Source organism: Anguilla anguilla, chromosome 4, assembly GCF_013347855.1.
Source record: "Anguilla anguilla isolate fAngAng1 chromosome 4, fAngAng1.pri, whole genome shotgun sequence".
Taxonomy (NCBI): domain Eukaryota; kingdom Metazoa; phylum Chordata; class Actinopteri; order Anguilliformes; family Anguillidae; genus Anguilla; species Anguilla anguilla.
The window spans coordinates 42,421,827-42,448,512 of NC_049204.1; the positions used below are offsets into that span (position 1 = coordinate 42,421,827).

The 26,686-nt window shown below is 41.7% G+C and overlaps 1 protein-coding gene across 1 annotated transcript; it reads right to left on the reverse strand.

Moving 5' to 3' along the window:
- Nucleotides 1-145: 145 nt before the first annotated feature.
- On the reverse strand, nt 146-26,447 carry LOC118225059 (PI-PLC X domain-containing protein 2-like). Its single transcript, XM_035413075.1, has 4 exons — nt 26,345-26,447; nt 13,446-13,912; nt 10,368-10,612; nt 146-511 (listed from the first exon to the last, which is right to left on the reverse strand). Exons 1-4 carry the CDS (start codon nt 26,445-26,447, stop codon nt 358-360), a joined length of 969 nt encoding a protein of 322 aa, XP_035268966.1. The 3' UTR covers nt 146-357.
- Between the last annotated feature and the right edge of the window lie 239 nt (nt 26,448-26,686).

Sequence of the window (26,686 nt, forward strand, 5' to 3'; positions counted from 1 at the left end):
CACAGTTGTTGGTCCAGCTCCTCTTTCCCCTGAAGATGGCCCCACTGCTACCAGCCTCGGAACTGCACCACTGCAACAGCCCGACCACCTCTGTACAAAGGTTAAGGGACTTCACACCTTTTCAAGTAACACTGGAGGTCTCAGTTCTCTTTTTTGTTTTAACAAAACCCAGGAAGTGAAATAAGCCCAGTGCCTAGTCTGGGAGCTGTGTAACTGTCCCTTTCAGATCACAGTCTTTTGTCTCTGTGATGGTCTGGTGATCATTAATTTCTGAGATGGTCATATAATTGCTCATCTCTGTGATGGTTATATGACCTTTATGGTTTGGTGATCTTTGGATAGTTATGGCTTCCGTGATCAGGTGACTGCATGGCTAGGAAGAAGCAGGTCATTGAGCCTAATGACCGTGTTGGCAAAGTCCACCAGGTCCACAAAGTCGGATGTGATTATGTTGACCCCGTTGACCCCTGGCTTCTGCGCCTCCACCCAGGCCATGATAGTGGGAATATTCCTGCCGGAGAGAGGTCAGGAGAACAGTCACACAAATTGTCCACAGTCTTAAAACAGTCACAGTCACAGCACTGTATAGTCATATCCTACAGTATATCCGGTCAGCTCAACTCCAGGTCTTGTGGGCCACAGTATCCACAGGTATTTTCTCCAACCATGCACTACACCACCTGATTTCACTAATGAGCTTGAGCGTATTTCCTGGAACAAGGATGTAAAATAATAAGTGAAATATGGTGGTGTAGTGCATAGTTGGAGCAAATACCTACATAAAAGGATTTTATTAGCTAATGGGCAGCTGCCAAAGCAGATGACAACAGCCTGCAATCAGCTCTGAGATCTCATGGGCAAACTGAAAGACATTCTCACAGACACCTGGTGACTGTACATAAATGTACTGATGTCAGCATATACAGTTTGCAAGATTAAGAATATTTGGAGAGTAGTGTCAAATTGGGTGTTTCTCCTTTGTACTAATCATATTTGTATTTCAAATAAAAAATGACTATGAGACAAAATCCACAAGGTCTGCATTTCATGTTTAAAAAAAAAACCTGTTTCAAATTTCACTGGTTTACCATATTACTCTTAATCATTTTTAAATGGAAAGCTGTGACTGTCCAGGTATGCTTTATGTCATTTAGAAGTGCTAATGGAAAGTGCTATTGCAGAATGTTCATGCATTCCAAAAGTCAACCGCTTGGAATGTCCAAGAGAAAAAACTACTGGAGGAATCAGACCATCTGGGGAAAACATCAGAAAGTGATGAGAAGACAATTATAAGTACTGTGAAAATAAATCCTAAAAAACTTGAGTAATTGTTTATGATCTCCATACATTGGGGGTGAAAGAATCATAGGACACTTTGTGCAGAAGACTGAGAGTGGCACATTACAAGAGATAATGCTTTCAGATGTAACCCTCTCATCAGTACTAAGAACAAAAAGGCGACATTGGAATTCACAATTTAAAAAAAATAAAAATACAGCAATGAATTTGATGAGTTTTGGAAATAAAGTTTATGGACAGATGAGACAAAGATAAACCTTTAGCAAAGTGATGTAAAAGTGAACCCTTGGCATACTAGTTCATTGTCAAGCATGGAGGAGGCAGTGCAATAGCTTGGGCCTGTATGGCTGCATTGGTTTTTATCGATGATGTTACCAACAATGGCAGCTGAAGTGTACAGAAACATATTGTCCATCAATATTCAGAGAAATGCCACCAAATTCATTGAACATGCTTATCATGCATCAAGATAACAACCCAAAATATACAGCAGACTTAACCAAGGAGCTTATCAGCAAGACATGAATGGAATGTTTGACATGGTCCAGGCAGTCACCAGATTTAACCCCCATTGATCATGGTTTTAGCTTTCTCAAAAGGAAACTGAAATCCAAAACCCCAGCAAACATACAGTAACTGAAAGAAGCATTGATAAAAGCTTGGCATAGCATCTCTAAGGATCACATTATGAACCTTGTGATGTCCATGAGTCACAGACTTGATGCAGTTCTCAAATGTAACAGGTATGCCACTACGTATTGACCTCACAGGTCATTAAACATGTCAAAATTGACTTTGTTCCTATACTTATATTGACTTGGAATAGGTGGACTTGACTCATTGAATGACAGTGTTATAATATAGTTCAATACATGTTAAACAAAAGTCATGAAATAAATGTACACATTCTAAATTTTGCCTCAAAGTCATTGTTTGAAGTGTGTCGTGTGATTAGTACAGAGGAAAAACAACCAATTTGCCACAACTGTCCCAATGATTTTGCATGTATGTAAGTATGTTTGACCAGTGATTCTGTGCTAAATGCTCTTTTAACCATTCTCATGGAGATGAAAAACACATGGCCAAGATCTGTTAAATAATTAAGCAGATAACTCTTGTAGTTGCACAAACCAGATGCTATTAGCCTGCTGTTAAGCACTTCATCCTGTTTCCCTTGAAACATGCTTCACATTTAGTAACATAGCCAGGTTGATGTTGCATTTAGTAACTGAGACAATTGTGTAATAAAAAAGCTAACAAATTAAGCACACTTAAAAGAAATGAAATATTCACTGGAAAATACTCCTTGAAAAGCACAATGAAAAGCTGAACACACTGTCATTGCCACTGTCTCTTCTAAACACTCAAATTTGCGATAAGCAATGATGCAGGGATGCCCAATCACAACACAGACTAACTGATAGCTTAGTGTGATCTCTCAGGATGGAATACACATTTATTTTGTTTGTACAAAGGTGAATACGTACCAAATAAGTAATATTCAGCTTTTTAGTTTTAATTAAATTCTGAAGACCTTTAAAGTAATAATCCCGAAGATTTTCATTAAAATAAATGTCTTTTAAGTCACTATCTATCGCTGCATTAGGTAACACAATGGTGATTGAGCCTATTTTTATATTAATTTATACTATTATTATTATCATAATTCATGATTAAAAAACTTGGTATCTGTGGCGACATTCCCGGGAAAAAATCACAAGCGGCGCACGTTAGTGACACATTTTTCATCACCCATCAGTGGTTGGTCCGCCAGAGCGGGTAGGCGGAACTAACGCAACAGGCTCGCTCTTCAACTCACTTGTGTGTGAGCGGCGTACTGTTTTTTGCGGTGTCTGCATGCGTTACAATAACAGAGAAAGGGGAGGTTGGGGGAGTTATGAAACCCTAAAAAGTTTTTGTGTAACATGAGAGATCATATTATTTGTTGATGTAGATTTCGTATTACATTTAATGACAATGTAACTTTACTAAATTACATAGCTATTTGCACAGCTAACGCTAGCTACCGGACCATGTCAAGAAAGACAACATTAGTTTAGACAACGTTGCGCACAGTATCCATCTCTCATATCAGGTAATGTTGCGTTAGCTAGCTAGCTAATGTAATTAACACAATCTAATGTCGGCTAACAATTAGAAAAAAACGCTAGCTAACGCTACCGACCGGTACCGACCTTGCAAACCATCTCTCGAATGCAATGCTACCTTGTTGCAACGTTGCAGTGTAGCTAACTTAAGGCCAGTTCAGATCAATGATTCGCAACGAGACTGGGTGCAACTTGCAAAATTCCAAGATGTCTGATTGTAAACGTTCTAAAACTGCACTTGGCGATTTGACAAGGACGGTCTTTTAAAACCTCAGGGCAGGTTTCACACCGCTGCAGTTTTCTCTGCAACATTTTAAAACCGTTTTGCCTCGTTGCGAATCATTGATCTGAACTGGCCTTAACGTTACCGTTATTTACATTGTCATCGAGTTCATCAATATATTATAATGATCGGAATAAAGCCGGGGTATGTGGAGCAGAGCCGGGTCTGATTTCTGAAGACGTCATGCAGGAGAAAACTAAATAAAAGAATACGGCAGTATGGATTAGCATTATTATTTTATTACTCTTCCTCATATGTTCCTTCAGCCTTTATGCCCTTTTTGATGAAATCTCCTTTGTTTTTGTTTTATTCTTCTTGTTCTGATTGCTAATTTAACACCCAGCTTACGATTAGTAATAATAATAATTAATTATAATAGTTAATTAACAACTAGGCGGTCGAACAAAGTAACGCATTAACAAAGCTGTAATTAACAATGTCGTAAAGGGAACTGATGGCATTCAGATGGCAACAGCTATATATAGTCCGGCATCTCCTAAAAGCTTCTCCTCGGCGACGGTAGTCAGAATCTGTAAACATGTGTCTCCGCAGTGACGTTGCCTAGCGATGTCCTCATCGCGTCACGTAGACAGCAGGGTTCCCCTGGAAACCACGTGTCTCGCTCCAGCAGGGCCGTGACGTCATCTCCACTTAAAGGGGACACACAAAGAGGCACGGCAGCACGCAAAACCAAAAGGAAAAAGGAAGCAGTGCTAATACAAAATAGAGGGACGTAACACTCCCACCCTTAAGACAATAAATAAATTAAACACCTCCGGTCTCTTAAACCCATACTGTACATGTATATGAACATATTTACAATCAATCTGAACGTGATAATTTATTTATTGTAACATTCGTACGTCCGGGACAAGGCATCCGCGACAACGTTATCACGCCCGCGGATGTGTCGAATATCTAGATCATAACCCTGCAGAAATAAACTCCACCGCATGAGACGCTGATTGTTGTTTCGCATGCGGTTAAGATAAACAAGTGGGTTATGATCAGTCAACACCACTAAGGGACGAAAAGTGGAGCCTACGTACACATCAAAGTGCTGTAACGCAAGAACCAGAGCTAGTGTCTCCTTCTCAATTGTGGAGTATACCCGTTGATGTCGATTAAACTTCTTCGAGAAGTAGCAAACGGGATGATCAACCCCAAAAGTGTCTTCCTGAAAGAGGACAGCACCGGCACCGCACTCACTTGCATCGACGGCAAGTTTAAATGGCTGTGTAAAGTCAGGTGCAGAGAGAACAGGCGTGCTGACCAGCAGAGCTTTAACATTGTCAAATGCCCGTTGACATGTCTCCGTCCAACAGAAGGTGTTTTTAGGACTGAGGAGGTCTGTCATCGGAGAGGCAACTGCGGAAAAGTTTCTGCAGAAATTGCGATAGTAGCCTACCATCCCGAGAAATCTCCGCAGGTCGCGCCGGGACCTGGGGATCGGAAATTGATAGATCGCCTCCACCTTTGCATCCACTGGACGTACTTGTCCCCGCCCCACAACTTTCCCTAAATAGGTGACAGTGGCTTGGCCGAATTCACACTTAGCCAGATTCACCGTTAAGCCAGCAGCAGACAAACGATCAAGAAGAGCTTCGATCTGCTCCACATGCTGGGACCAAGACTCACTGTAAATCACAAGATCATCTAGGTAAGCCTCACAACCTCGCAACCCAGACACCACGAGATTTACCAACCTCTGGAAAGTGGCAGGGGCGTTTCTCATCCCGAACGGCATAACGGTGTACTGCAGGAAGTCATCCGGTGTCACAAACGCAGAGATTTCCTTAGCACGCTCAGATAGGGGAACTTGCCAATAACCCTTAAGCAGGTCGAATTTGCTAACAAAGGCAGCAGAACCCACGCGATCCACACAGTCGTCCATTCTCGGGAGAGGATAACAGTCAGGCTTTGTGACTGTGTTAACCTTCCTATAGTCCGTGCAAAAACGAAAAGTTCCGTCAGGTTTGTTAACTAACAGACAGGGAGAACTCCAATCGCTCGAACTGGGTTCAGCAATGTTATTCTCCAACATGTAAGCTACCTCCTTCTTCAACTGCGCACGTTTCTCTGGGTTCACGCGATAAGGGTGTTGCTTAATTGGAAGATAAACACCCACGTCAATGTCGTGTTCTATCAGGTGAGTGCGACTGGGCACATCAGAGAACAGGGACATGTGCGCAAGAATAAGTTTAGTAATGTCGGCTCTTTCAGATTCTGACAAATGAGACAAATGCACCTCCAAATTTTCCAGAAACTCCGAATTCCGCAACCTCCCTTCTGTTACACTCTTTGGAGGCATAACCAAATCCCCGTCTCCCTCATGTTCATCGGAGGGAGATGCAGGAACGCAAGACAACACCACGCCCCTCACCTCATGCGTTTCATCAACCTGACGGTCCCAGTAAAACTTAAGCATGTTAACGTGACAAAGACGCTTCCTCTTCCTGCGATCAGGAGTGGTAATGAGGTAGTCACGGTCACCCACCCGGCATTCTATTATGTATGGCCCCGTATAGCGAGCCTGTAACGCGGACCCCGGGACGGGCAATAACACCATCACTTTATCACCTGGCGAGAAAGTACGCAGTGTGGCGCGCCGATCAAACCACAATTTCATCTTCCTTTGTGAGGACTCGAGATTTGCCCTAGCAAGCTCACCAGCCCGATGCAGTTTAAAACGGAAATTGCACACATAATCTAGCAGATTCGTGGCACTTCCTTCAGCTAACCACTTTTCCTTAAGTAGCTTCAAAGGACCGCGTACCGTGTGTCCGAAAACTAATTCAGCAGGGCTGAAGCCAAGGGATTCCTGAACAACCTCCCGCACTGCGAAAAGCATTAAATGAACGCCTTCGTCCCAGTCCTTTTCAAACTCCAGGCAGTACGTATGCAACATGTTCTTGAGTGTCTGGTGAAAACGCTCAAGTGCACCCTGTGACTCGGGATGATAAGCACTCGAAGTACAATGCTTAATCGCAAGCTGCTCAAGAACTTGAGCAAAGACCTTAGACATGAAGTTTGATCCCTGATCAGACTGAATAGTCTTAGGAAGCCCAAACAAGGAAAAGAACTTAACGAGTGCTTTAACGACAACTGGCGCCGTTATTTTCCGCAATGGAATCGCCTCGGGAAAACGGGTAGACGCGCACATTACAGTGAGGAGGTATTGGTTACCCCTCTTAGTCCGTGGTAATGGACCAACGCAATCGATAAGTACCCTTTCAAACGGTTCTCCGATTGCCGGAATGGGGTACAACGGGGCTGGGGGAATTTTCTGATTCGGTTTCCCCGTAACCTGGCACACCGGACAGGTCTGACAATATCTGGCAACGTCCTTCTTCAACCCAGGCCAAAAGAAGTGCTTCAGCACACGGTTATATGTCTTATTCACGCCTAAATGTCCAGCAAGGCAGCTATCGTGAGCAAGGCCAAGTATCTCCTTGTGATAAGCAGACGGAACCACAATCTGATGGACAGTGCGCCAGTCGTCCAGAACTGAAGCGTCAACTGGTGTCCATTTACGCATCAGTACTCCGCCCCTGACAAAGTAACCAGGCCACTGATTCAATTTCCACCTCGGGAATTGCAGTCTCAAAGAGAGCAGATATATCTGTGTCTCTCTTCTGCTCTACGATCAACTGATCTTGCGCCAGAGACAGCTTCTCGAGCGCGTCGACACAATCAACCTTTGTGTCCACAACTGCAAACGCTTTGTCATCCCCGTCTACCCCAGTAGGGGGTGACTGCACTCCATGCTCCAGCTTCCCAAAGAACGAGTCACTTAAGTCATAAACGTCCTCTAACACAGGAACATCACGAGAACAATGCAAAATATAAAGTCGTTTGGTAAGAAAAAGCATGCCTTTTCAACATATGGCATGTATTTTTCAAAGATCAGGCTTGTAAACAAAACGCAAATGTCTAAAAGTAAGCTTCTGTTCAAAGGCCCTTGTGTATTATGTCACCATTCCTCACAGGATAATTTTGAAAGTCTTAAGTAACTCTTCAAATCAAAATGTGGAAGGCTGCTTACTCAGTAGAACTTGGATGGTAAAGTGCGTTATCGATAACTGCTTAAAAGCCACTGAGTGGGCTACTTGTTTAACTGCCCAGGCTCAGTTAACAGGCCATGAAAATGTTAAAACAAATTACTACCGCCTTCGGGAAATGGGAGGCACATATACATACATACATTTTTAAACCTTACTAATGTTACGGTACGTTTTTTCCCATTGTAATGATGCCTAGCTTGTCAGCTCCTATTAGCCTAGTAGTCTTGTTCCATAGTTTCTAGCTACGTCCTTGCTGTGGATACCATGATGTTGACTCAAAATCGACCAAATTAAGGTACCTTACTAGGCAGCATTCTATGGGAACACACAATGACACTCTCCATGATTTTGTTTCCTTTGTGAGATATCAGAGACACCAGATTGAAAGGGACAGACACTTGAAGTACCACCCCTAACACATACAACACCATTCTATCTCAGCTCCATTCACTCATTCACTCAATCAGACAAATGAGCACAATAGACTGTTAGATAGATGACTGAGCATCAGAACCCCCAATGACCAATGACTATCAGGTAATGGGCATTGGTACCATTAATTAAGGAAGTCAGACGTCAAGGTACAAACACATTTCTGTTTCCTGCCTTTAATAAAGAACAAAGGACTCTGAAAGGGCCATCTAGGCCTCAGATCATTGTTCAGTTACACCACAAACCCCGAGGGACTGGGCTGTGGGCTGCGACAGGGCTGCAGTCTGAGTCTAAAACTGTTCAGTATTGATACTAATGATTCAGTGGCACAGTTAGAACAGCCCTTAGCATCACACAACACAACACAGAACTCTATTCAGGGGACCACAGTCTGATGTCATCCACAAAACAATGGCTATTCCAAATCAAAACCATGCAGGTTTTTAGCAAAAGCAATTTACAAATAGCATAAAGGGAAGAATTAGCTAAACTACTGATTATTGTTTACTTTTGGGACCTAAATCATGGCTACATATTGACCACAGACAACTACACAATCCCCTGTCTCTAGGATAGGCAAGGTTATATTGTGGTTATAATAATAATAATAATAATAATAATAAAAATAAAAATAAAAATAATAATAATAATAATAATAATAATAATAATAATAATAATATATAATTCTGCCTTGCGATTGATTGGCAGCCTGTCCAGGGTGTATTCCTGCCTCTCGCCCAATGCATGCTGGGATAGGCTCCAGCACCCCCCGTGACCCTGCTCAGGATAAGCAGGTATAAATAATGAATGGATGGATTGATAAATAATGCTCCTCGCCCATAACCTGTTATTATTGTTATAACTCGTTATTGATTCTGCCACTTTTGCTTTGGCAATACAATATCTTGTATTTGTCATACAAATAGGCTGATTTGAATTTTTAATTTGAATAAAAGAAGAGAGAGGGAGGTGGGTAGGGGAGAAAGAAAAATGAGATGTGTGATGTTGAGCAAGGAGTGTCTGCTGAAAGCTATCTATGGGGAGAAACAGAAAAGATCACAATACTGCACCTATGGGGTAGTTTAACACAAGATCTGCCTCTTCATTATTCTCCCTTTTCTATCCCCATCTCATCACACTCACTCCCTCTCACTATTCTCCTCCCTTTCTCTTGCTCTCTCTTGCTCCCTCTCTTCCTTTCCCTTATCAGTTCAATTAAAAAATCTTTACTGGTATGACATATGCATACATTGTAAGAACTTTACAGAAACAATCAATAACAGTATGTTTTTGAAAATACACATTCAAAACATTACATTATAAACAGGGCAAATATGAAATGAACATATACAGAAAAAATGCAAGAAAGAAATTATCTCATTCCTGTGTTCACCACCTCTTTAATTCTTGCAGGCAGGGCAATTACATGGTAATACATATGGTACCTTCCCTTCTGTCTAACTTACCTAGATTAGAGTACCCTATAGGCAAGAGCAAGGGTGAGTACACTTAAATGTTTCTCTTCCTCCTCTTTCTCCATTCTATCTGTCATTCTCTACCTCTTTCCCTCCTTTCCTTCTACCCTCTCCTTCTTGCTCCCCTACCCCCCACCTCACTCAGAACTGCTGAAGTTTATTGCTCAACTGCTGTCCTTTAAAAGTGAGGCCCACAAGTATATTACAGAAACATCCTACAAATGCGGAAAAGCTGCCAGGTAACAGTGGAGCGAGAGGAACAGATGACCAGGCTATAGGGAGAGGGCTGTATTCAACTTAACCACTTGCTAAAGGCAGGAAGAAGATGGGTAGGATGAAGAGGGGTACAGCTCATTACTCTTTTCAGGGGTTGTGGGGTTAAACAGGGAAGCCACTGTGGTTAAATGGAACAATGATTGAGAAACACACATAGCAGGGGATCTGATTGTAAATGGAAACTGCGTTCCACTGTGTTCTGATTGTAAATGGAAACTGCGTTCCACGCGGTAATATGATCTCAGGGCTGGGCATGCCAGCCTGCTGCTGAGGGAGCAGAGAGTGAGGCTGCCCATCACAGCTCATGAGCTGCAGTCATACCTGCAATCTGTTGGCCCCCACTGGATACACAGCACACTGTTCAAACACAGGTACATACACAAGGACACACAGAGTGCACTTCTGTATACACCACCATGTGCACACACACCTCTCCACCAGGTGGTTGCGTAGGCCCTTGATGAGTCCGCAGGCTATAGTGCTCACTCGGGGGGTGAGAATGGCCTGGGAGACGTGGAAGGCTCCGTACTTGGCCCGCTCCCCCAGTGTGGTCTCCAGGAACTGGGTCAACTTGGAAGCATCTGTGGTATTGGCCCAGGGGGCAGGGATCTTACTGCCCGGCCACAGGAGAGTACACTCTTGCACAGCCGTGGAGTGGTGGTAGAACACCAGGACCTGGGGGTGGATATTTGGATTAGAAAAGCAAACGTAGGGTGCTTTGACCATATTGCATAACTGTTGTCACACTAAATAAGTCACATTATGTAAAGTGAACAAAAAAAATGCCAAAACTAATTTTCAGGATATACAACGTTAGAATGGTTGTTAATAGTTGTCACAGACTTTAGTCTTTAGGTGGGCTCCAATTATGAATCTGTGTGTTCTGTGCAAACATGTTAATGGTAGTCAAAGACACACACCCTTAAATGAAGTGAATCTGGTGGAAAACTCAGCTTAGATGACTCTTTACCAGATGACTACCCAGATGACCAACTCCTGCATCCCTCCTGTCATCCCTACTGCCCTCCAGGAGGAGGTTGATAGAGGATGATAATCATTTACATTTGATTATATTACAGGTCATGCATATTCATGGTACAATATTGTCCCTGGTCGCATCCTTTTAGGAATATTCATAAAATGATTTCAGCTTCAGCAGATATTCGCTGTTAAGAATACAGATGTGACCATTTTGTAGGTCTATAAAACCCTGTGGTATTAATTCAATTCATGGTTAATTCACTTGTAAAATCATATTGCTGTGCAGACAATCATTTTCATAATAAATTACTTTTTAACATCTTTTTGTTAAAAAGCTGGCACAGGCAGACTACAGGAACCTGCTTGGTGGAAGGAGTCCCTTTTGTGAATAGGACCAGGACATGCCAGCTGGCCACTATGGGGCACTATGGCAAAAAAAATATGGGGCTGCTGGCCACAGTCTTCATTGGCATGACCAGGGTTTAATACCATGGCATTTCCTGTTGAACTCTGACTGCAATCTTTAGATGGCCAAGCTGTAAATATACAGTCATAGCCTTTTCTATGGTCTATTCTCAGCTTTATTTTAAGGGTATTTTCATACATTTTGGTTCCACCATGTAGGAATTAGAGCACTTTAACAGTCCCCCATTTCATGGCACTATAACGTTTGTGAAATATTAATGGTATGTACATGAAAGTAGTCATGTTTTGTACTTTGTCATATATCTTTTGCATGTAATGACTGCTTGAAGTCTGTGACCCATAGACATTATCAGGTGCTGAGTATCTTCTCTGGTGATGCACTGCCAGGGCTATACTGCAACCATCTTCAGCTCCTGCTTGTTTCAGTAGCTAGTTTCCTTAATTTTTATCTTCAGCATAAGAAATGCATGTTCAATTGTATTTAGATCAGATGAACGATTTGGCCAGTCAAGAATTTTACAGTTTTTAGCTTTAGTTTTGTTGCAATAGCAGTGTGTTAGGGATCATTGTCTTGGTGAAGGATGACATGGTGACAAGTGAGTTTGGAGGCATTTTCTTGAACTTGAGCAGATAGGATGGTTCTGTACACATCAGAAATCCTTCTGCTGCTGCTATCAGCAGTTACATTATTTAAGAAAGCAAGTGAGCCAGCACCTGTAGCAGCCATATATGCTCAAACCATAATACCTCCACCACCATGTTTTACAGATGAGGGGGGTGAAAAGTTTTCAGCATTATTTCTGACACTGAATAATAAATACCTTGCATTTGATGGCTGTTTTCACAAGAAAGTAAATAAACAAAAGGGTAGTGCATGTGTAGATATAAAACATACTCAGGAGTAAGCAGTGTTTTAATATAAATGCCATCTGGACTGGAGCATCAACACTGACAGCATCCGGAGTCGCACTAATCCTCCAAAGCTCTAAGTCCTTTACTCTGTTAGCTCTTGTGATTAAGGACACAAATAGTCCATACCTGTGTGTGTGTGTGTATGTGTGTGTGAGGGCAGACCAGCAGTGTGGAAGGGGCCCAACAACAGGGCCCCTTCCACCAGTGTTCATTTTCATGTGTTCATTTATATTTTGCTGCTGCCAGGCGTGCAGTGGTCCAAGGGAGGGGCCATATAGTAGCCATGCCCCTGTACCAGATGAGGCAGAAATGTTTCATCTGGGTTCAGGTACGAAGATGGATGGCCCACCTGTGCTCTCCAGAGTGACCGACATTGGCCTCGAGCAGTCTCGAAATGAGACCCTGAGTTGAGTCGACAACTATGTGATCGAAATTGATGGTAGGCTGCCTGATCAGCAGAGGGCAATGACACACCCCTAGTTTTGTATCATATCAAATGAGTCAGGAACCACATAAAAAATGAGAATGTCAGCTAACTTTTAATGCTAAAAAGCCATTGGGAAATTTTTTTTCAGGTGGCTCACAGTAATCCAATGGCAGGTCATTAGGGACAGGTTAAGCCACTCAACTATATAATGGCTCAATTCTATTAGCCAGGCATACATGGTCATGTCCACTGGTGGTGTACTTTGCGCCCCGAAAGTCAGAAAGTAAACCCTGTGGCCATTCCAAAAGCTCCTTTATGTCCGCTTCCGTAAATTCAGGTCCACTTTGAAAGAATTGGTATAGACCAGGTTGGGCTATTAAAACATAGTGCCAAAGGCTATTGCTTTGTATCAGTCCAAGTGGAATATGTAATGTGACAACTGGAAGCGGTTCCCCTCTGAAATATATTGGGTAAGACTAATGCAGAGGTGCTATTTCATTTTTTCTCGCATGTGGGAATCCCGAAAGAGATTCTCACAGATCAATGTCCCCTGAGTACATGACCCCAGGACATGAATCAACCATGCCATTTCAGAAATAAATTGCACCTCAGATTAGTCTACTACCACCCTCCTACACACATATACCCAGACAAACACACACACACGCCTGGAAAGTACACTCTCTCTAGCCCATCCATCCACACATTGAGCATACACACCTGGCTGGAACACCTGTCTCTGGACTCGCCCTCTCTACTCACCTGATACTTCTTCTCCCACAGGTAGTTGAGAGTGATGTCCTCCACCACCTGAGGAGGACACAGCTTGTGACCAAACGCCTCCTGCAGCATGCCAATCAAGTAGCAGTGGTGCTCATGCCCCATGGCATAGTGATGATTGAAGTCAAGGAAAACCACCTCTTTAGGGTGGCTATCCAGGAATCTGTTGATATCGGCCAGCCCATCCCGCACCCGATGACCAAACAGGCCATGAATGAAATAGATCTCAAGGCCTGGCTCGCCCGGCTTGGATGACACCCTCAGGTCGAAGTAGCGGATGCCACCTTCCAGCTGCTGACGGAACGTCAGGTTCTGTGTCATGGACCACTTCTTCATCACCTTCTTAGCCGGCAGTCGGAACACCATTGCCAGGTACTTCACCACTGCTATCTGATCAGGCCCCACGGGGGCCTTCACATCCACCCAGAAAGTGAAAGAGTCATGGGACCCTGGGAACAACAGAATCATCATATTTCATCACACTCATTGTTTATTCCTGTGTACTTGTGAAACTTTGACTTAATGGCTGTTTTTAGGCATAGGTAAACTAGACAGTTGCGTAGAGCACCACCAGCTGGAAGGGGTGCCAAAGAAAATGAAACACTTTTTTGATGAATTTATCTGACTCCTCATCTACTTTTAAATGTCTGCGAAAGTGATGTCCGATGTGTCCCTTTCATTTATAAATAAACCAGTGCCTGGTCGACCTGTGATGCTCGTAGTAATAGAATGACTGCAGTGCTGGCCTGAGAGAGATGGAGTGTTGGCACGGGCTTGTACAGGTAGATCAAATGCAGTTCATCATTGACAGACTACATTACTTGTTGATGATGTGATACTGAGTTGAAGTTTCATGAAACTCAAGCGGCTTTGGGCAGTGGGGGGGGGGGGGGGGGGGGGGGGGGGGGGATGTTAAATATGTTAACATCTCAAAGGTTAACATATTTATTTCATATTTATTTAAGACTGAATGGCATTACCCATTAAAATGTATGAATAAGTTCAGTAAAAGTACATACACATAATATACTGTCTAAATGAAAAGTAATCAACTTCATACACGCACATTTCATTATATTATTACAACCTCATTTACGTTATCTTTCAGGCTTAAAACATGCTCAAAATTCATTAATTTCTGCGATTAGCTAAGTGCAACTGTCCTGATACCTCTTCATAGCTTCCAACCTAACTGCGGTTTTGCTTCTAAGTCCTTAAAGGGTTAGAATATATATATATATATATATATATATATATTATATATACAGTCCCCTCCAAAAGTATTGGAACAGCAAGGCCAATTCCTTTGTTTTTGCAATACATTCAATACATTTGGGGTTGAGAAAAAAACGATGAACATGAGACAAGAGTTCAGAATTTCAGCTTTTATTTCCTGGTATTTACACCTAGATGTGTTAAAGTACTTAGCACCTTTTGGTATCAGACCACCCAATTTTTAGGTGAGCAAAAGTATTGGAACAGAGAGTATTTAAGTAAATGAAAGTAAATAACACTTAATATTTGGTAGCATATCCCTTGCTTGCAATAACTGCATCAAGCCTGCGACCCATTGACATCACCAAACTGTTGCATTCTTCTTTTGTGATGCTTTTCCAGGCTTTTACTGCAGCCTCTTTCAGTTGATGTTTGTTTTGGGGGGTTCTTCCTTGCAATCTCCTCTTCAGGAGGTGAAATGCATGCTCAATTAGGTTAAGGTCTGGTGATTGACTTGGCCAGTCTAAAACCTTCCACTTTTTCTCACTAATGAAGTCCTTTGTTGTGTTGGCAGTGTGTTTTGGGTCATTGTCTTGCTGCATGATGAAGTTCCTCCCAATTAGTTTGGACGCATTTCTCCGTAAGTTGGCAGACAGAATGTTTTTGTAGACTTCTGAATTCATCCTGCTGCTACCATCATGAGTTACATCATCAATAAAGATTAGTGAGCCCACTCCAGAAGCAGCCATGCAAGCCCAAGCCATGACACTTCCTCCACCGTGCTTCACAGATGAGCTCGTATGTTTTGGATCATGAGCAGATCCCTTCTTTCTCCACACTTTGGCCTTTCCGTCACTTTGGTAGAGGTTAATCTTGGTCTCATCAGTCCATAAAACTTTGTTCCACAACTTTTGTGGCTCATCTCTGTACTTCTTTGCAAATTGTAATCTAGCCTTCTGATTCTTCCTACTGATGAGTGGTTTGCATCTTGTGGTATAGCCTCTATATTGCTGTTCTCTAAGTCTTCTTCGAACGGTTGATTGAGATACCTTCACCCCTGCTTTGTGGAGATTGTTTGTGATGTCACTGACTGATGTTTGGGGTTTTTCTTCACAGCTCTCACAATGTTTCTGTCATCAACTGCTGTTGTTTTCCTTGGTCGATCTGTTCGATGTCTGTTGCTCAGTACGCCAGTGGTTTCTTTCTTTTTCATGACATTCCAAGTGGTTGTACAAGCTATCCCCAGTGCTTGTGCAATGGCTCTGATCGATTTCCCTTCTTTTCTAAGCTTCAAAATGGCTTGCTTTTCTCCCAAAGACAGTTCTCTGGTCTTCATGTTAGTTTATCTTTTATAACACAAATGCAGTTTTCACAGGCAAAACCCAAGGCTAAAACCAAGAGTAGACATTCAGAACTATTTATTGTTTAACCAATCAATCTAACAGGACACATCTGGGCAACAAGAAACACCTTTCACATGTTCCAATACTTTTGCTCACCTAAAAATTGGGTTGTCTGATACAAAAGGTGATATGTTCTAAGTTGTTTAACAAATCTAGATAAAAATACCAGGAAATAAAAGCTGAAATTTGGATCTGTCATCTCATGTACATCTTTTGACCTCAAACTCAATTGTCTTCAGTGTATAGCAAAAACAAAGGAATTGACCTTGCTGTTTCAATACTTTGAGGGGACTGTATATATATATATATATATATATATAGATTTTTTTTTTTTTACATATTAACAAAACAACCATTCTTATTAATGCAAGACATGTATTATGTGAGACATTTTATTTGAAAAGAAACCACTGCAATTATCCAATCAGAGTAAACTCTCATGATATGTGTGCGTGTGTGTGTGTGTCTGTGTGTGAGTGTAAAAAATCTGTTTTAATCACTAAGTCACCTACACTTAATAAAACAATTATACACCAGTCTTAACCACCATGTTAACTTTCAGCATAAGCAGCAATAAAGGCAATTTTTTTAAAAACATGTACTTTAAGATTGTTAAAATCACAAAATCTGTGCAATGCAAATCTTTGCCATAAATATTCTCCAAGTCCAGCGCTTTATCTGCATTGGCAGGCAACCTAATTGTTTTTAAAATCACCTAAGCCTAAGAAATGGTACAAAAACAAAAAAAAAACTGTAAAACTATTAGAAATGGTCAGTGCATGTATTGGTAGCCTACAATTTGTAATGAATGATAATATAATGATATTATGAAAATATTACGAGAGATGAATAATTTTTAATACAAACAACCTACATCCCTTGGATATGATTATACAGCACAATGAATTTTCTTGGACATACCATTCACTAGCTAGACTGAAAGTACAGAGAGTGAAATGTTACATTTAACCCTGAGGTTGGGGTGAAAACGCTTCTTAGGGTAGCCTACACCTAACCGTCTTAATAGCTCTAATGGTTAACTCAAAGTAAGGCAATTCAATATAATTCCATGTTGTAAGATAGAAAGTGTCTTTAATTTATTGTTTAATTACATTTACATGTTTTTGTGGCCTACCTATATTGCTGAAAATCTATCACAAAACATTATTCTCTGGTTCCCTTCTAATGTGTGTTCGATCCAAACAGCTGTAGCTATCAGTCCATGTCACATGTCACTACTTTGACTAAAATTAAACTTGAGTTAAATTGGTTAATTAATTGTCTACTGACAACAGGCTAACAACCCTGGTCAATTTAACCCCATGGGGGGGTGTCTGCACATTTGCCTGGCTAGCAATTCCAGCAAGCTAGTATGCTATATCAAAACTATGTGATCTGTTAGTCACCCTCCATTGTTGGCCTGATTAAACAAAATGGTGGCGCTAGAGAGCTCATTTCTGGTTTAGGCATAACCACTATGCCGATTTGGTATAGGGGTACTCCAAATGGACAGGGAGCAAATATGAAGCCGATTGGCCATAAGGTGGCGCTATCATGAGCTAATAGGTGTGGTTTTTGGAAAACTTTGAACAAGCATATCTCGTGGCTCACAGGAGCTACAGTCATGAAATTTTGGACATATGTGCAACTCGTCAAGCGTAATACGTTTCCTATAAGGACCCATAAGCTCCACCCATTAGATATTCCGCAAATTAGACTTTTTTTGAAAAATGCTTCAAATGCTACCAATCCTGTATGATTTGATAACACTACGTAACCGCCCATTCTGGTGTCACAAAACTTTGCATAATGATTGAAGGTCACTCCAAAGTCACTGAGTGACCACATTGTAGCTCAAATGTTGCATTGGCATGTTGTGCTTGCTGCTTGGCCCCCGTAATCGCTGATTGCAGCTATATTTATTATTATTATTATTATTATTATTATTATTATTATTGTTACTATTATTATTATTATTATTATTATTATTATTATTAATAATAATAATAATAATAATAATAACAATTATAATAACAATTATCTCCATAGGAGTAATTTTTTTAGGTTTCTGCAAGTCAGAAGCTATGTACTGACTCATTCGCATGGATTTGCTGCTGCTCTGCCCTCTTGTATGGACGATTGCCTTAGAGACTTAGCCGGCAAAGACAAAATCATATCCCGTTTATATGACACTTTACAGTCTATAAATCCACCTACAACAACTTCGATTAGAGTAGACTGGGAGAAGTAGCTAGGGGTAGAGATCCCTGATTAGATCTGGGAAAAGGGTCTGGAGGAGATCCACCAATGTTTCATTAATTCTAGACACCGTCTTATTCAATTTAAAGTTCTGTCAGGACCACTGTCATCAAAGTAGAACTTTATTGACAATAAAGGCAATACAGTTATGTTTGGCGGTATGGCTCTGTTCTGGAGCTCTCCCGCCAACCATGCAGCCCGCGTGGATAAGGCCGGGAGGCCAGCAGCCAAACCCCAAAACAACCATATGCCGACATGCTATTAATAAGTGTCTCCGGCTGATGTGATGACTGTGTACGACCACCTGGAGGAAGCCCTTCGTCCAGTCGAGCCTTTCGGCTTGAGGCCGTCTATTTTTTACGTGGATCAGTGGTTATGTGTACCAACAGCATGTTGGACGTTCCCCTGAGGCCAATAGTTAGATTAATTATTAATTAATAAACCAGGGGAACATACTATGTGAGATGTAATTATTAGGCTATGTGTACCGACAGCTTGTCGGTATTTCCCCTCGACCGCCGAGATTTGAACTAACCGGGGGAAATATACTATCGACTACGTCAGTGTAAATGAATCCTCACTCATTGCATAGGCCTACCGGAGGAGACGGTAGTAGCAGCAGCAGGAGCGCGGTGGCAGTAACACAGCAGCATAGGAGCCTTAGCAGCAGTAGTATGAGCAGTGAAGCACATGTTCGACGATGATGTGATGACTGTGTACGACCACCTGGAGGAAGCCCTTCGTCCAGTCAAGCCCTTCGGCTTGAGGCCGTCTATTTTTTACGTGGATCTGTGGTTATGTGTACCAACAGCATGTTGGAACGTTCCCCTGAGGCCAATAGTTAGATTAATTATTAATTAATAAACCAGGGGAACATACTATGTGAGATGCAGCAAAAACCCCCCAAAACAACCATACGCCGAAATGTTGTTCGTACTTAGTCTCCGGCTAAAGTGATGACTATGTGAAACGCCATTCGGCTACCGGAAGGGCCCTTCATCCGGTCAGCTCGAGGCCGTTCTAACATTGTGGGTCAGTGGCTATGTGTACCAAGCTTTTTTTTTTTTTTTTGGCCTTTCCCCTGAAGCAAGAGTAAAATTAAACCAGGGGAAAATACTATTTGTAATGTTGAAGGCTATGCCTACGTGTATGGCCTTGGCTTCTATCAATCAAATTTATTTGTATAGTGTATTTTATGGCAGTTGTCACAATGTGCTTTACGGACAACCCTGGCCTGAACCCCCACAGGAGCAAGCCTAAGGCGACAGTGGCAAGGAAAAACTCCCTGTGGTAGATAGGAAGAAACCTCGGAAGGAACCAGGCTCAAGGGGGAAACCCATCCTCCTCTGGTCGGCTCAGGTTGTTGATTGTGACAAGCATGCCAGTCATTGGCTTAGCTACCTCGTAGGCCCAAGGCCATTCAACTAATCACCAAATATTATTACGCTATGTGTACCAACAGCTTGTTGGTATTTCCCCCCAGCACAGAGATTTACACCAATTAGAGGGAAATATACTACTCATATTAGTGTAATGAATCCTCGTTCGGTAGTAGCAGCAGCAGCAGCAATAAACAGCAGTAGCAGTAACATCAACAGTAGTGGCAGCAGTAACGCAGCAGTAGCACCCAGCAGCAGTAAACTGATTATAGAGGAAACGTTGGCGGCTGCGACACCGGTACTTGCCAGTAGACAGTAGCAGCCGTGCTCCTATACTGCAAAGCTCATAGCTTTTGAACGGAAATTATGTCAATGCCAACAGATCAAAGAAGCACATGTCCAAAGCCCTGTAGCTTCACTGAGGATGCCGGGAACCATCACTGCTGTCGTTACCGCACTGGAGCAGGAGTGGTGGTGTAGAACTCCGGAATGGGGACCACATTGCCAATGAGACGGAGGCGGACGGCAACCAGATATCGTCATGGCATTTCCCAATGAAGGCTCCTCAGGGCTCGCATGGGGGCGCCACCACAGGTACCGGGTCATGAAGGAGAGGATGGAAAACAGTGCTAGTATGCAATAATGAGTTCCTTCATTTTCTCAGATTGAAAGCTTGAGGTGTATACAAAATATAGCTAATTTAAGCATATTTGCCATGGTGAGATCACAAAGAACCACGAAGCATAAGGAAATGCAGTTATTAAAAGCTTGAGGTGTATACAAAATATAGCTAGACGAAATGCAATATACGATTAAAGAAACTATGACAAAGTTGCGAAAGCACATGCTACAAAGCTGCCTGGAACCAGCCATAACCGGGAGCAGGAGCAATCGATGACGCGCAACGCCATTCGCGTGAGCATGCAATTGTAGAGACAGCGAGGCCAATACCTAGGCTATGCGGAGTATGTCCGTAGCAGGAGGTATAATTTTTTCCTTGACATATGTGCTCAGTTGTGTGGTCACAAGCCTGATCACATGCACGGTGAAGAGGTCAGAGCAATGGCGTGGAGAAGGCTACATCAAATCCATTCTCCGCTGTGAAGCCTAAACGCCCGTTTAAGTGTCATGGAATACGACGATACACTTATGAATGCGGAACGTAGCCTATGCATTCGCGTCTTGCAACAGCACGATATTGAGAGAACCAGTTGGACGAGACAACGTTAAGCCTAATTTGTCTCATTAAAATGGACATTAACAATTCCTAAACATTCAGGATCGTGATCTGACAGCTAAATTAGATAGCCAACCAAATTGTATCCTCGCAGATTTAACACCAATATGACTTTAATGCGATATTCGTGAAACCAGCTCCTCTGTGAGACGTCCCCGCAATCGAATGTGTATATTCGGTGTTGTCAATTTAGCGACTTTTAGAGGAGGGCATAGCTACTTTCTATAGAAATAGTTGACAACACTGTGTATATTATGCGTTCACCGGTAGACTCAGAGCTCAGCAGAATTGAAATAAGTTTGATGACATTACCCGGCAAGAATCTGCAGCTAGCAGATATGGACGTGGCAGCAGCTTCCAGGCTTGAACATGGCGTCCTCCATGGAGGGGCGGCGGCCGCCGCAAAGCAGCACTCCTTGAATGAAGCTCCCTGGCCAGTTAGCAGTGAAGACAGTGCACCGGTATCCTCAATATCTGGAATATGCCGCTTAAACAACGCTTTGCGTGGCTGGCCCCAAATGGATCGCCTGCCTGCTGCAGCTATAGAGCTTTGAGGTAAGGAGCAATGCTAATAAATAGCAAGACTTCCTCATAGTGCCTAGGCTGTGAGCTAGACTAGCAGCTAACATGTAGCAAGCAGACATGGTTTAGACTGGCAGCATGCCGTAGCTGGATTGCAGGAAGCAGCGCCAATTTACGAAGCAACGTGCAGCGCTTGCATGCAGGAGGAGCAGCCGAATGAGTAGAGGGAGGCTGTTTAAGTAGACCACCCTGTTAGTGAATGTACTGTGATAGGCGAACATCACTCAGCTGAGCCATCAGCTGATTCAGCCGGAGTGCTTGACTCTCGCGGTCTGCCAGAACTACGCGATGCTCCATTTATCCATAGACTCCATTATTCCAAGACCAGATTACACAGGCTATTCCCAAATGTCTCACCAATTTGTGAAAAATGTAATGCAACTGAGGCCACTGTACTCCACAGCTATGCGCTATGCCTCAACCTGCATGGTTACTGGGGTGAAATCTTTAAAGTGTTCTCAGAAGTTCTTGAGCTTCACATAGAACCAGACTTTTAATAGTTTTTGGGGTTTCAGAACAATCGATCAGGCTACGTAAGGCTCAGCAGCAATTCATTTCGTATGGGTTAATAATAGCCAAAAAGATAATTTTTTGGAAAAAGGAGGAAGTACCAACTCCAAAGCTGTGGCTCAGTGAGCTCACAAACACCTTACATCTTGAGCGGATACGATTCTTATTAAGGGACAGAGGGCCCCATTTCGATAAGATTTGGTACCCCTTCATCTGTTATCTTGGGAAGACAGGACGTTAGACAAAATATACAAGGTGAACCTTAACTAGGTTCATTCCATACAGCGCCCTGCTTAATTACTCGGTCCTCTTTCTTTTCCCCCTGTCTTTCCCTTTTCTCATAATCAGCAGGTGAGATCGGTTGGGTGGGGTTGGGGGTTGGGGGTTGGGGGGTGGGAGGGGGGTGGGTGGTAAATTGGAATAGACTTTTATTTTATTTTTTTTTATTTATGTATTTATTTTGTTTTTCCTTTCTTTTTTTGTTGTTGTTGTTGATGTTTTTAGTTTTCTTTTGAATGTTAAATGTTTCTTTATGCATACTGAAAAACTTGTTGATTCCTATACTACTTGTACTGTCATCCTCATGTGAACCTTGAATCTCCAATAAACCTTACTTGACAAAAATAATAACAATTATAATAACAATAAAAATAATAATCATTTCTTAATCTGTTTCCATTACATTACATTTATTTGGCAGACAGTTTTATCCAAAGCTATAAGTGCATAATATCTGTTTAATGTTTAGTTTGGTTTGTTTTATTGTGTTATTTGCCTTTATTTATCTTGTTACACACAATAAGTGCAATATTTAAGTGAATTTGTGTGCATCTGATTGTGTCGTCGCTTCTGCCGTACCCCGCGATTCAGATAAGCGTATCTTAACTTGATTTGTTTCTGCTGTTGCTAGTTAGAGAAAATAGTTGTGTGTAATTTAGGTAATCTTTTAAAAAAAACTTGTCTCAACTGTTGCTAGTCAGCAAGCTTAGTTGTGCGTTAGCTCAGAATCTCTGTAGTTGACTCGCTGTTGTTAGTTAGTTAAAGGCGTTAGTGAAACTGTGTGTGGGGGTTGGTGTTTAATTGCCCGGTATTGTTGAGCTAATTTCGAGTAGCTTCACCTGGTGCTATTTAAGTGGTGTTCATCTGTGGTTCATTAGTGTGCATCTGATTGTGTCGTCGCTTCTGCCGTACCCCGCGATTCAGATAAGCGTATCTTAACTTGATTTGTTTCTGCTGTTGCTAGTTAGAGAACATAGTTGTGTGTAATTTAGGTAATCTTTTAAAAAAAACTTGTCTCAACTGTTGCTAGTCAGCAAGCTTAGTTGTGCGTTAGCTCAGAATCTCTGTAGCTGACTCGCTGTTGTTAGTTAGTTAAAGGCGTTAGTGAAACTGTGTGTGGGGGTTGGTGTTTAATTGCCCGGTATTGTTGAGCTAATTTCGAGTAGCACACGCAATGTTCATCCACCCATTCATCCTTCCACTCATCTCTCTCTCTCTCTCTCTCTAGTCCTGTTAACTGAATGATTGGAATAACTGGATCCTCTTATCTTTGGCTTCACTAGTAGTCAGACTGGCATGACTGGCCAGTAATATATCAACACTCGCACAGGCTTGCACACACACACATATGTACACACTTGCATGCACGGACGAACACACAAGGAGACAGACACACATATGCAAAATGTACACATACACATGAAAATACACGTGTAAAGATACACATACACACATTACAATCAATCAGATGTGTACATGCATGTACACACACTGAGTTGCAGAGTTCAACATAGAACCAAATATAGTCTGTTCAGACCTGCCAACCTTGAGTACCACAATAGTCAGTGTAATGCTTAGTTCACATGCTTTCGCACCACTTCACTTTGCACACGAAAGTCTGCAAGACACACACACACACACACACAAGCCTTTCTTCATAATTCTAGTTTTGACTGTAGAAGTGATCAGGCAAAATTGTATAATTTGACCTGATTCTAAAATATCACTTGCACTGCACTGGGCTATATTATGATATACTTGCAAGTCAAACGTTTGAGTACACCTGCTTAAAACCATTTTTTTCATGATTAATATTTCATTATATGATATGTGTGCTTATACAAACTGATAACCATTAATGAATTGCATTTAATTATTTAATAAAAATACAAAAATGTATATATGTTTGTATATTGTAACATATGTTTTCATTTTCAAGTGTTTACTTGTGTTGTAATGTAAAACACTGTCCTTTATGAATAAAACTAAGTTTCTGTTCATGATTTCCATTTTTATTTAATAATTAAATTATTGAATCAGCTTATATAGGGCTAATGAAAAAAAAGTATTCAATTGAAAAATTATCTAGGAATGTAGGCCTTTGTAACTAGAGGTTTAGCTAAATTATTACATGAAGCTTCTTGGTGGCTAATGTCAAAATCATAAATTTATGCACAATGTTTAAAATGCATGGTGCGGAAGTTTTGAGGGGCGGAGGTACGGCCATTGTTCCTGATATTTTGCTCCAACAGTGTGTGCGCGATTTAAATTTAGAACAGGGAGTCTCCGTGGCGTTTGAGTTACTGCAACTAAATAATTCCATCAGTTATTCACACCGTAGCCGTCTCGTAACGAGGCTAAATCGTATGCGAGCTACTACTACGGCTAACTATATACATAAATTTATCTCGTTAGGATACACCCCTTGAAATGCATCATCACGTAAAGTTACCGAACATGTTTTAACGTTTTATATGTTAACATTACGGTCACATTTTTGTGCTTGATTATTACTCTCCCACTTCTCATTTTACCTCAGCAATGCAGCGTTACGCCTCGGTGGATAATAACGTACCGCTGCGTATCAGGGGATGTTGAGTGGGTCGGGGAGGAGTTACAGAACCACAAGCACAAGGTTGCATCTGGTCCAATCCGAGGGATGTAGTTTAAATACCGAATAAATGTACGGTATTGTTTTGTATTGATTGATTGTTTTCCGTAATTAAATTAGAATAATATGTATTTTATATATTTTATATATATTATATATATATATACAGTTGGCATTTCGTACATGCGTATTTTGAACAAGAATTGCGTGGTTGGTACACAAAATGCGTGCAGGTTGGCAGGTCTGTCTGTTTGACCCTCGGCATACACACAGACCACAACAGACTGTGGAATCAGGTCAGCACCCGGTCAGTAAAATATCAACACATGCACACAGATGTGCCCACACACACACACACACACACATAAAGTCAAACACAAACACACCCCCTCCCCCACACACACGCACATACACAAACAGATCGCACACATTCCTACACATCCTTACACATAAACCTGAACGCCTGAAACTCAAAACTATCTGGTTCTCTGGTAAAAAAAAAAAAAAAAAAGTTGAATCTGAACAAGTCTGCATTATTTATCTCTTATTTAGTAGTTCTGCATGAGGCAATGTGCTGGGGACCTCCTCACTTAGTTTTATACTTGTTGTAAATCACAGTTCTGTGCTGCAATACAGAAATGTGTTCAACGAGTCCAGCACTCTGACCCCTACAGTACGCTCTGTTGCTGTGGGCCAGTTAGGGATCAAGAGAGAAGAAATACGGTCGGTGATATTAGCAGTGAAGGAGTAGTGAGGGAGTTTTTTTTTTTACCTGCTGGGTACTGTTCTGGAAGGAGAAAATTGACATTTTAGCCTGTTTAAGTGTCTCTCTTTATGTAGACATTCTTTCAAAAAATAAATAACCAACTTTTATTTTTACAAAGCCTACATAGCACTGTTTATTACCTGGGTTGCCACACAGTGCTTCAAATGCTGTTCAGAGATGAATGAAGAGATGTAGGTAAGAAAAGCCAGCACTTTTATGGGGAAAAACAAAGTAACTGATCTGAATAATAACTGATAAAATCATTTTCTGGAAAAAATGAATAAATAATATTAGTGAGGTTACCAGTGTGCATTCTACAATAAGAGCAAAAAAGTACCAACCGTTCAAAATCAAGGTCATAGTGGTCCTCATTATGATCTTGTTTGAATATAAAAGTTATTTAAAAAAACAATTAAGGTATTGATAAACTAGGATACAAAACGAATGTTTCCTGTGCATTTACATCTTGTAAAATCATAGTAGCCTACATCTAGCATTGTATATTTTAAATGTAAATTTTATAAACATTTTGTATGATGAAACAGTGGAAAACTAGGATGAATATAGACTTTACGATTGTCATATTCAGGCAGTCCATCATTTTAAGCACCCTGGTCCAGACCAGTGCAGGATTACTTACCTGGCACCGCTAGATACTTCAGGGGCAATGGGGTAAGCGTGGGGCTGAGCGCACCCATCCAGTCGGCGTTCAGGCTGCCATTTCCATCAGGGCACGTTTTCATGACTCCAACTTACATACAAAAATATTCTAAATCTGTAGCATTTGTCGTCAATATCCACGCGAGCCCTGACTCACTCACACCCCTTGGTTTCATCCTGAAGATGTCCTCGGACTTCGAGAGACCTCATGCTTGGTTAGAGCGAACAATTAAGAATCCCGTTTCTCGCACGGTCGGGGAGCAGACGCTTTGGCTAATGAAGTTAATCATCTTAGTCGTAAATTCCACTAATTATCCTAGGC